At 38.4% G+C, this 12,977-nt stretch overlaps 1 protein-coding gene across 1 annotated transcript in view; it reads right to left on the reverse strand.

Moving 5' to 3' along the window:
• LOC115823792 (mucin-2-like) overlaps positions 1 to 12,437 on the reverse strand; it is a 34,618-nt gene extending 22,181 nt beyond the window's left edge. The window contains exons 1-2 of the mRNA XM_030787818.1: positions 12,261 to 12,437; positions 12,033 to 12,046 (exon numbers count right to left, since the gene is read on the reverse strand). Of these exons, the coding sequence (XP_030643678.1) occupies positions 12,033 to 12,046; positions 12,261 to 12,437 (191 nt within the window). The remainder of the gene's footprint in view (positions 1 to 12,032; positions 12,047 to 12,260) is intronic.
• Positions 12,438 to 12,977: the final 540 nt, after the last annotated feature.

The raw sequence follows: 12,977 nt of genomic DNA on the forward strand, positions 1-12,977 counted from the left end.
CATCAGCAAAAATAGTGTTTTACATACACATAGTGAGGAGTCCACTTTGACTCCATGATGGTGCTCCAGTGTACTTCCCAAGAGGTCGCCTGTGACCACAGCCGCATGAAAATATGTGGAAAGACAGAAACAAGATGGACGTTTAAAGGAAAATGCCCTCTTAGGATTATGTTTTCTCATTTAAAATTTTATGTGCTTCTTTTACATCGGGGGGACTTCTGTCAAAGCTCCGTGCACAGTTTTTAATGGTCCTAAAAGATTTTCAGATAAATTTAGATCATTTTTATAACTTGAGCCTATAACTAGATCCGTTATGGATTTCTGTTAGGTCTCTAACATGTTTTAATAAAGTTGCATTTGAGTAAGGGAACACTAAGGGAACTGCATCAAGATTTTACTGCTTTGACTAAGCTTCTATATTGCATCCTCTGGTCGCGTACAACAGTGTGTCAAGTCAACTACACAAGTGAACAAAGGGTAACCAAGTGAAACAATGGCTGCTCTTTTGGCAGTTGCAGAAAAATGTTCATACTTGTCTGCACAACAGAATTCAACATTTTGCATCATTTAATTGCTTGAATGACATCGTCTTTAAAGAACCAACTCCACCTTCCTTCCAGTCGTTGAAATACGGCAAAAGAGCTACGTAGTGTCTTTTTTGGATACAGGCCATGTTTATAACTAACCTGTACTGGAGATACACAGAACTTTTCCCTAAACATGCCCTCTTAGTTTGCTGTACTTTCCTTGGTTGTAGTCTTTCACCTTTCTAAATGCATCCTGAATCAACCCTCCAAGTAGAATCAAGTTAATCTAGATTAGTGATATCAAAATGACCATTAAATCACAAAACGTAAATATCTTAATAAACAGGTCAGATGATTCACTTTGCTGCGATGTGAGAATTGCTGTGGCCCGATTTCAGCAGTCTCTGCAATGTGGAATATTTTGTGCAAATATGTAGCATTGTTTGTGGTGCTTTGCCAGCAAATGTGTCCGTTTTTGTTTGCTGAAATGCTGAAATGCTTGTCTACCAAGATGTTGCCAGCTTTGCTTCGCTAGCTTTGGCTAGCTATTTCTTTTGTCTTGCCTTAATAAAAACAAACAAACAAAAACAAACAAACAAGCAAAAAACAACAACAAAAAACACGATCTTATTAATTTTGTTGAACGTTTCAAAGGATTGGTTGTGAAATATTAGTTTTTCCATCAATCATGTTTGCGAAAAGTGACAAGAAGGTGTTTCACATTTAACAGTTAGGACATATAACAACGTCAAAATGAGTGTTAAGTAAACATTTTTTTTCCACAAAACAAATGAACAACCAACTAAAAATACACTTGGTGAACAAAAGACCAACACCTGCTTTGTACGTTGTAATATATAGCAACCTGGGTCGCATTGTATTGAATTGTATGTAAATGATGTCGGACGAAAAATGTCCATAGAAAAATAAACTGCTGTACCAGGTGCAGCGCATTTAACATCGGCTACTCAACTAGGATACAGCCTACTGACTGGTTTGAAAAGAGTATGTGGCTCACTAACTTTAGGCTGAAATACAATTAATCTCAACTGTCACCGTAGTGCCATCAGTAGGCTAGTCCCACAGAATCCGTGTTTCTTTTCTTGCTTGCTTGCTTACATCCATACAGATGTAAGTTCTTGCAGTTCTTACCAGTATGATAGCGGTATGAGGTTCAATCACGTATTTTCCATCCAGTTACATCGACTGCCATCATGTGATAACATGGGTAGAGTTAAAACGTTTACAGGCTGGATAGAGCACAGTAAGTAACCACAACGTTCGTAAATTGAGTCTGTAAAGTCACGATTTCAGGTTCTAAATGCTAGGGAGTTCAGTATGGTCGTAATCTGCCGTACTAATACTTTGAGCTAAAACCTATTCTATATTGTTGGCCAGTAGTGAATATTTCATGCGTTGGTTATTAGTTAATGTGCGTTGCTTTAATACTGAATCGGGGATTAGTTTAAAAGTATAATGTCGAATTCATTGATGATAATATAATATCGAATTCATTGATGATGAACTGATCAATAAATTCGACATTATACCTTTAAACTAATCCCCAAGAAAACAAAAAAACAAGTACTAGTACTGTATCAAAGTAGTAGGCGGTTATTCTTCTTTTCGCAGTCTTATTCTGCGCCCAAGTTCTGCATGGATTCCTGAAGTCACTAGAGGGCACCTAGGTTAAACAAACTGGGTGAAATTGGTACAACTAGATGAGACGCATTTAACGCACAGCGCTGCTTAACTCAGAAGATAAAGGACATGGCTTTGCAGTGTCGCGAAAGAATTCAGTAAAATTAGTTAGAGCTGATGCAAAGGTTAAAGGATTGGCTTAGGCTACTTTAAAGGATAAGTTGTTCATAATACTTTATGTCTTCCACACTAATATAAGTATAATTAAAAATGAGATGACATAGAACATCTTATTCATCTGTTTACTGTCGCTGTATATATAAAAAGAATCCAAGTAACGTTATATTATTTTTTGTTTTTTTACTGGCAATGTAAGAGTTTAATAGAATAATAGATCAGCCTATACTGCAATATATTCTCTGTCCTGTGATGATTAAAAGTCATAAAAATATCTGAAAATATCATGAAAATATCGAAATGCTAAATATAATACATAAATTATTTATTGTTTGAAAAGATGTTCTAAAAATTACCTTCTCTCCTTTTTCGTAGTCATAACCATGTAATCCAAAATCTTTATCTTGTTCTTGCAAAGTACCTTCGTCGCGAAGGAAGAATTCAGTAACTAACAGGTCTAAATTTCAAGTCCACTTTTATTAAAGGTGAAATTTGACGTTGCGGGTGTGGTAACAGCTGGGGCTCTGTCAGTCGACCCCAAAGACAAATCAGAGTGTGAATCAGAGCATGCTGATACTGTTATCACAAATTGAAAATATGTGACGATGTGCTAGTATGATGGAGCGAAATACATATATAAACCAGCTGCCATGGCACAGTCACCATTGTAAGCCAACAATAAAAAGGTACGGCATAACAGAAGAGAGTAGGTTATGCCATCGCACGTATCACCGTTGCACAGCTGAGTTTGAGCAAATAATTTGTCGGTTAAGCTTAATGAAAGTAAGTAATTATTTTCAGCGTTAAGATGTAGCACATTTATGTCGATACTCAAAGTTTAAAAGTTAATCTTTGTATACTGGAACGGTGCTGGGGACTTTTCCCAGCATGCCCCGCGCGCTTGTGTGTAAAAAGTTGCATTCTCCTGTTGCCATCATTGTGTGTGCCCGGCCCAATAATGACTACCCTCTGGTTCAGCGCCTGAAGGTTTATAAGCGTTTTATATGCTGACCTGTTTTACAACATTCAGCATAGGAATATCTCTATACTAATATTTGAGTTTGTAGATCATGGCCAGATGATGAGTCAACCATGCAATCAGTAGAATAATAGAAATAATTGTTGGTTACATACAAAACCCTAGAGTGACTCATTTCATAACCATGTCTCTCACATATATTTGCCAGTGATATATGAAATCTTGGGAAAGAAATGGGGCCATGTCACATGATCAAGCTAGGTAACTGCATAACCTCAATTGTATTAATATTAAGGTTCTTATTTAAAATTATCACTGGTTTACATGGAAACATTAACAGTTGTCTGACTCTGATTAATTGTAAATTAGTTGGGTTTTTATTTTTACATTATTTTACTTAATTAAATTTAATTTTATAATTTGCAAGCATGTTAAAGTGTAAGAATAGTAAACTCACAAGTGTCCAATATTATTTCAATATTACTATAAATTACTCAAACACACGTGAAAAAACAATGGCCTGTTTTTTTACCTCATGCAGAGTAAAACCTGGAACATCCCGAGGAATTTTTCTGCGACTCACAGTTTGACTGTTGAAGTGAATGCAGCGCACAGCATCCAGATAATTAAAACTTTAAACTGAGAGTAGGAGATCTGATAAAGTTTTTGAAACCATGCACTACAAAGATCGACCGTCCAAACCAAAAGCAGTCTGAGTCATTTTGAAATACAGGTGATAGCTGGTATGTTTAGGTGCAGGGTGTATCCTGACTACGGAAAATACCTGTATCGATACATATGAAATCTTGTCACGCTGCATGACGCGCATAAAGGACTAAAAACGAAGGAATGCTCCACCCAAGCTTTTTCACTTTGAAATTCTTTTCTAGGGAACTTCGTGTGAGTTCCGACAAAATGTCAATCTCATTATTTCTGTCAAGAGCCTGTATGTATTGTACTTTGTTATTTGCGTGAGCGGCAAGGGCGCAGCAACTGTGGAGCAAAGGAGATATTGTCTCTCTCTTTTGCAGCAGTACAGCTACTAAAAATGTGGAGAATTGGACTTCAAAAAGTCCCCAGAATTTCCTTTGAAATGTTTGCATCCTTCCTCAAAATAACATTTTTGTATTGCAAAAAAAAAAATCCAGTTAATATAAACAAAGTGACAGTGCATTAACAATGGTGCTGTGTTTTTCTGTAGGAAAATGAAATGTTATTGAAGAATATCTGTGATACTCACTTATGTAGTATCACAAATGAGATTTTCTTTATTCTGTTTGTCAGGAAATCATTCCAGAGGAACAACTGACAGATCTCATAATTGGCTGCCTTTTAAAAAAAAGTGCTGCTGGTATAATCCTCCTGCTTAACCTGTCTAGTATGAAGCTGTTCAACCAATTTTCAAGGAACAAAATGCCCGCTGCCCGCTTTAAGACATTAACAGTGCATGGGTCACAATCACAGGTTAACTTGGTAACGCTTTATTTTACAGTCCTCTAATTACCAGGTATTAGCCAGGAAATGAGATGGTCACAAAATACAAAATATTAGGAAAGCACCAAAAGCAAACAAACAAACAAACAAATGAAAAAAAAACTGAATAGGAAATACTCAATAATTTCCTTTGTAAGTGCATTGAAACGTACTAGGAAACAACTAGGCAACAACCCTAACCCTAACCCTAACCATCTAATTTCCATGTACTTCCTTGATGGGAACTTTCCAAATAACTATATTTTGTTGCCACCTAGTTTCCTAGTAGGTTTCTAAGTACTTTCCAGAAAATTATTTAGTACTTCCTATCTAGTTTTTTTGGCACTTTCCTAATACCTGTATTTTATTACCATCTCATTTCCTAGTAAATACCTGGTAATTAGGGGACTGTAAAATAAAGCGTTACCCTTAACTTACTTCTTAACATAGATTGTATGTCTTGGTTTGGCAGTATAAACAATTACATACACTTTCAGTGAAGCAAAATCAAATCAAATTGAAAAAGAAAAGAGATGCTTACAGCCATTGGAAAGCTGATTTCCCTTACGATAAAGCATTGTCCATTTATTTTTGTTTTAAAAAAAAGCAAAGACTGGCCTCTAAATGTAATCAATGATGTTCTGAATGGAATGTATAATGTGCAATTTAAAATCCACACCTGCTTGTCTTTTTCTTCCATTCACCGGCTGATTTGAGAGAGAATATGCAGATATAGATAATGGCACTGTTAAGCTTCTTTTGTTGTCAGATTTGCACCTTATGTATGGGAATAGCAATAATGAGAGCACTGGTGAACTGCAGCGAGAGAACAAAAGTAATAACTAAAGTAAAGTGTCCTCTCTGCTCTCTGCACATAAATAATGACAATTCAAGTCATAGATACTAGAGACTGTGTTCATATTGTACAGTTATTTCCACTGACTGTTTACTAGAACTTCTGACCTGGCTAAAAAACAACATGGATGTGATCCATGTGCAGCAGGCAATTTGAAGGGGGATAAGGGGGAATGCCATCCCCCTTGTTAGCAAAATGACTAAAATGCATCCCCCTTGTTAGCCTGCCACCCCCCCTCCCCATCACCTAGTAGTCTGTGGTGCCGAAGCAGAAGACAGATTTGTAATTGCGCCTCTTTCTCTCAGTCCCGTCTGTCTGTGAGTTTCGTTATTACACAGCTTTATCGAATACTCGATTTTGATCGGTCAGTTATGGCATTCTATGGTCTGTCATTTCTGAATAGCAGACTGCTGCAATGGTCTTTTAACAATAAAATAAAATTTGTAACAATAAAATCATTTGTAAACCAATAAAATCATTTTTAAATCAATATTTTGTGTCAAATTATTGATTTCTTTAGTGAGTAGCCGTGTAATAAGCGGGATAATGTACAGCGAGCCGGTCATTGTAGCGAAATAAACCCTGACAGGATGATGCAGGACCCCGATGCGAAGGCGGAGGAGGAGGTCAGAGGCACACAGGGGTGCAAGCGGCATAGCCAGCTTTGTGAATTTGTGGCCAGAACGGCATCTTAAAGAACAGGAGGACAACCTGACCTTCATTTATTCTTCAAAAAGAAAAAGACAAGTGAAAAATTAGTTTGGATTTGATTGCTGTGTTACACAGGTACAGATTTAAGCTAGCTAGCTAACTTGTAGTTTACAGTCCACTAGTAGCATTATTTACATAGTAGCGGTGTAGGAAACAAAGCAATGAATTTCTTTAAGTTCATGCTAGAACATTTGTAAAAAATGAACAAAGTCAGATAGCTGCAACAGGGCCAGAGGGAAGCAGTAAAGGAGGAGGAGGGGAGAGAGAGAGAGAGAGAGAGGAGGCAGTTCCACAGCTGAAGCTGTCAGAGAGAACACATGTTTGTTAAAGATCATCTTTGAGTTGAGTTCGACGAAGCATGTGGACACAAAATCCACTGGTATTGTTCACGCAGAAGTGTTGTAGAAAATAAGCAGTTTCATTGGTGTTCATATCATTACTTTTGTAGAGAATGAACAGAGTCAGAGAGAGCAGCAGGACAGTTATACACAGGTATAAATAGACAGTTGTAGTAGGGAGAGAAGGGGGACAACTGGTGTAATTATTGACCCCAGTCTTTCATTTGAAGCTCATGTAGATAATATTACCAGGATAGCCTTCTTTCATCTTAGAAATATGAACAGGATAAGAAATGCATTGTCATTTCAAGATGCTGAAAAATGGGTTCATGCTTTCATTACCTCTAGTTTAGACTACTGTAATGCCTTACTGTCTGGATGCTCTAATAGGTGTATAAATAAGCTACAGTTAGTTCAGAATGCAGCAGCCAGAGTTCTTACTAGAACCAAAAAATATGATCACATCACCCCTATCTTATCCACGCTGCACTGGCTCCCAGTCAAATCTCGTATTGATTATAAAATCTTGCTATTAACATATAGAGCATTAAATGGTCTTGCGCCACAGTACCTGCGCGAACTCCTGGTCTTTTATGATCCACCACGCCAACTTAGATCAAAAGGTGCAGGCTATTTGTTGGTACCTCGAATTATGATGGCTACAGCAGGGGGCAGAGCCTTCTCTTACAGAGCCCCACAGTTATGGAATAGCCTCCCAATTAATGTTCGAGACTCAGACACAGTCTCTATGCTTAAGTCAAGGCTGAAAACTTATCTGTTTAGCCAAGCCTTTTGCTAATAGCTCTTTACTAGGCAAAGGAGCAGATCTGGAGGGTTCTCAGGCATAGATTGTTTGGTGAACTGGGATGTTTGGATGCTGTCGCCCCCCCACTCTAACATGTTCACTCAGGTTTGTTGACTGTGGAGTGTGTGGCCGCCTTGTGTCCCAGAGTGCCATCATGTCCGTATTACCTTCTAGCTCTCCATTTTAACTATGCTGTACTAGTTAGTCTTGCTGGAGTCTCTGCCTGCACTCGGCACACGATGTATACTTACCTTAACCATTGTGTGGAAATGAACATTTAACAATGTGTGTGTCTCTCTCTCTCTCTCTCTCTCTCTCTCTCTGTCGAGCCACACATGCTACTCCTGAGACACCAGTGATCCTGACTCCTCCCGCCCTGTGGACCGATCCATCCTGGTGTTATCATCTTTCATCCCCCGTCAGCCACCTGTCTACATCGCCATCCCCTTTGTTCATGCCCCAATTTACTTTCAGTTGTAACTGCCCACGTGGTCGGCACCTATTGCACACCTGTCTGGCCAAGGAGGGGTCTCCTCTCTCTGTGGTCCTCCTCAAGATTTCTCCCATTTTCCCATTTGCCTTTTGGGTTTTTGGGGAGTTTTTTCTTGCCCACCATGAGGATTAAGTCAGGGGGTGCCGTCATATTTTGATTTGACTGCTGTGGCCTGTAAAGCCCTTTGAGACTGTAAACAGTGATATTGGGCTCTAAATAAACTTGAACTTGAACTTGAACTTGAACTTGGTTAAATTAGAATTGTAGAATTAAAAATGTCACAGTTATGGTTAAGGCATCCTGCAACAATGCCCTTTGGAAGGTATACATGGGTGTGCGTGTTGGTTGGTGGTGTGGGAGCAGGGGTTACATTTTGTTGTAAATCCCTTCTGTGGGATTATTTTAATGCAATCTGCATCTAAAAATAGGGAAAAAGGCAGGCAATGAGGCATGTGACAGGTTTGCCTCTGCTTTGTCAAACTGCTCAGAGATGATCAGGGAAATACCTGAACCCACTGCCAGACTGCCATCTACTGGTAGAAATAAGAAAAAATAAAGGAAAATAGCAAACTAGCACAATCACAGCTAGACATTTCTGTGCATCACATAGACAGTGCCTTAAGTGTCACAAAAAGGTACCAAAAGTACCAAAGTTTTAGTATTCAAATACCGGTATGTTTTCTTTATGAGCAAGAAAGCATACTTCCTCTCTTTTTCTTCACCTTATCCACATCTCTGAAGTATTAGCAGTTTATTGGTGTGTCAAAGACTCAGAATTGTGTGTTGGCCTTGCTGGGTTGTGTAGTAGCACCTTGTTTGTTCTGTCTTCTCTTGATCAGAGAAACTGACAGGTGGGGGGCGGGTGGGGGGGAGAGGGGAGGGGTGCTACTCTGACTCAGAGGTAGAGAAGAGAAGCCAAGAACTTATACTCACCACCACACCCGGAGTGTCTGATACAGAGAGAGAGAGAGAGAGAGAGAGAGAGAAAGATCAGTGACCAAAAAGAGTCTTCTTAACAATAAACACAGAAACCTATTTACTCCATGAAACAGTGTCACTCAATACGAGACTCACATACATACATATTGCATATATATAGGCAGTGATGTATGTAATAACTGAACTACAACTATTCTTTTAAGATCTGATGTATCGCGAGATCCATTTCTTGATACATTCTGCTCGCTGCACCCAAATGTCTGACGTCTACAGGGGAGAGACGGGGGAGAAGCAAAGCAGAAGGATACATGATACATAGATAATGTGTTTTCAACAGCACTGTTCGGGTAATAAATAAATAAATATTGGTACTTCTCACTCATAGTGTACAATAAAGTGATCTGTATTTCTGTTCAATGGGTGAGAATCGTTCCTAGAGGTGGAGAAGACAGATTCAAACCAGCACGAAAAGAAGCCAGGCTTTCATTAGATGTTCATTAAAAATGACTGAATGATGCGGCATATATGTTGCAGTTACGCTGCAGTTCGATTGGCCTCGATAACGATTTGCTTTCAGGGATGTAATGATCCCCCTTCTTTTCAGGTTTTAATTTAGACATGCTGGAAGTAACAGAAAAGGGAGTTACAATGATAAGTGCTAGCGGGTCCCGAGTGAATGTGAATGCATTTGTGGCAGTTTTCCTACCGTGCGTAAAATGAGAAAACAGTAGTCCCCTTCGGATCACTGCCCACTTTGAGGCAGTAGTCTGAACAAAAAAACCCCAAACTACATTAGGTTTGTTGAGTGCGTTTGTCCACCAGGCCACATATACATACACATACTTACAGGGTGTTTTTTATTTTCTTAAGCAGACCATACATCTACATTTTACATTATTTATTTCTAAAAAGCATGTCCAGTCGCAGAAAAGAAAACACAAAAAGTACAGGTGTGGAAAGGGATTTTGACTGTTTCATTTGGCAGGCTTCCACTGCCAAACACTTGATTATTAAGCAATTCAGGCGTGTCAAAAAGCGTGCATACATTCCTTTGTCTTTGTGTTTGTTACTTGGGTTCATTCCAACTGCTTAACTGCAGTGCAGTATTACACAATTCCCTTGAAATAACTTCTGTAGGATTGTGTCATGTGATACACCTCAGTCTGTCTGAATTTGCAATAAAATGATATTTTCACCTAATCACAAACACACTTAGTACCAGAATATGCTATCTAAAAAAAATTCTGATCAGGCCATGTGACGAGCCCATGTGAATTGTTCTACTGGATCTTAAACATAAATTCATTATTTTGCAATTCCCCCTACTCATGAAAGAGAAGCTTGATGAACAGTTTCACCATCTACAACATGGAATGGAGCTTGGAGAAATGACTGGTGGATGGATGATTGAAGGTTGTAGTCAGGTGATCATGAGAAGATATGCACTTTCATATGAGACCATTAATTTTCTATATGAAAAGTCCATAATGGTCTATGTCTTTTTGTTGCTTTACTGAACTGGAAGTTTGATTTGATATTGTGCTGATCTGGATAAAAATTTTGCCTCATTATTATGTGCTTCAAAATGCAATTGTTTTTGTTCTAACCAATCAGATGCAGCATTTTAATTTTGACTCATTAGTATTTAAATTTTGATGACCATGATCAAAACATGGAGCACTACTTAGCACTGTTTAGAATGGCTGGTGAGGGCAACTGATTAATACAGCACAAACTCTAAAAATTCTAAACCAGTGCCTCTTTTTGTTATGGTAATTAACCTCTGGCAAACCCAATTCACATTCCTGTTTTACAATGTTCAAGCTCTCTTAAAAGATGACAGGAGAACGTTATTTGTCAAAGACTCAGCCATACCCTCACTGGCAAACTGGTGGATCCAAGAATGTAAAAACGCACAACATGAGCTATCGTGTGACCCTGTGCACAGAGAGCCACGTAGTTTGCTTTTTAAAACAGTTGAAAGGTGTGGATGGGTCCATTTACAGCTTAACAACGGAGGTCATAGGAGAATGGAAAGAACTGCGTGAGCCAAAAAAGGGCCACAAACAGGCTCATTAGGGGCATAGTGCAACTGTGGTGTGCAGAGAGACATGTTACAACCCACAGCCTACTGTCTCACTCAAAAACACACCTTGGTGAAGGGCGTACACTCCTGAAACATTACATCAAAATATGTATCTCAGCTCTTCAGTTTTCATTGTGAGAGTTTATGTTCCCCAATCCTGAAAATGGAGTGGATACCCATATAATTGGTAATGGAAATATGGGATTATATATGGAAATGGAAATATTGAAGGTGTGAGACACACACACACACACACGGCAATTTGCAGTAGAGCTCAGGTCATGCTATTCCGTTTTGCACATTTCAGGAAATGAATATGAAATTACTGAAGCACAGCCAATTAAAATGGTTTTGTGAACAAAAACATGCATCTGGTTACACCTTTTCATTGGTCATATTTGTTTATTATCATAACCCTTCATATGCACTACTTGAAAAATTAGAAAGTACATAGAAAGTACAACAGTCTTAAACAATATTAGGAATATGCAGAGCATAAGGATAAGAGTATAAATATTGCTTGATTTTTATTTTTGAACTATAACTATATTTAAATCAGAGAAATATTTGCAGAAACCTTTGGGACTGCATAAGATGAGTATTTTCACAGTATTATGATTAATAAATATATAGGAATCTTTTTTTCTTTTCATGAAATAAATTGCATGTGTTAAAAAGTTATTGATTAGCTGTAGCATTCCCTATAAGTTAAAATTAAAATTTAAATGGCATGATCAAATAAACTGAAAAGTAAAATAAATAAGACATTCTTCTAAGCCATCATGACACTAAAATTAAACGTGAGCTCCCTGCACAATATAGCTGCAAGTATCAACACTCATTTTTATGCACAGTCAGGAATATCTCTGAATGCAGGTATTAAAAGTGTGAATTATGATAACAGTGTTAGTTTGCAAAGAGAAAAGCCCTTCTGTGTTTGTTAAAATGGATTCCACTTTAGAAGAGGCCGTTCCGAGTGGTGTACTGGACGTTATAGGAACGTCTACGTCTCCATCGCCTCCTGATTGCACCACAACAGCCGCAAAGTAAGCACTAGAGAGAGAGAAAAGGGGCAATATTATATTAAGTAAAGGATAGGTCAGGAACATTGTCTATCCCCTGATCAATAAATGTACGTAACCATATGGATATAACAGATGCACTGCATGCTAAAATCTGTAATGCAAGTGATGATGCCCATATTCTCGATACAAACACATTTAAAGACTACTTACACAAAGGAGGATCAACGGAGGGATGAGGATGATGGCAATACCACAGGGGATGATGATGGCTAAGGCCCAACCAGGGAAACCTCCAGAGTCAGTGCTGTTTCCAAACACCGTAGTATTTAGGACAGTGGGCATGACAGTGATTGGCTCTGTAGTGGCAGGCTTTGTAGTGGTGGTCATCGTAGTGGTGGGATTTGCAGTGGTAGTTGTGGTGGTATTTAAGAGACCTGGAGGACAATATGGAATTCCATAAAGCAAATACATAAACTTTCACAAAATTATTACCAGAAATTCACGCTGTATGTGAAGACAGTGATCCAGTTTTATCCATGAGTGAAACATACCGCTAACTTTGAGTATCTCGGCCAGGAAGCCACTGGGTGTGTTAATGTCTCCCTCCCGGTAGACATACACAACATTAGCCAGGATAACTGTGCCATTGCTCCTGAAACTTGATCAGATAAATGCACAGTCAACAAACTGTCAAATATTTTCATATTAAAACACAAACTGTATTGTGCTGCTTGTGCAAATCAGATAACAACCAGTTCTGGTTCACTATGTGGTTATTATTCAGCAGTCAAATGCAAACTTTAAAATTTAGCTTTAGTGTGTCCTGCTGAAAATGTAAGGGAAGTTACTTACGTGAAGTTAGCCCTCTGGAAGACAAATGGCTGTGCCCCTTCATTCAGTATTATGTTCAGCTGCAATACAATTTGA

This window comes from Chanos chanos, chromosome 11 (assembly GCF_902362185.1).
Source record: "Chanos chanos chromosome 11, fChaCha1.1, whole genome shotgun sequence".
Classification (NCBI taxonomy): domain Eukaryota; kingdom Metazoa; phylum Chordata; class Actinopteri; order Gonorynchiformes; family Chanidae; genus Chanos; species Chanos chanos.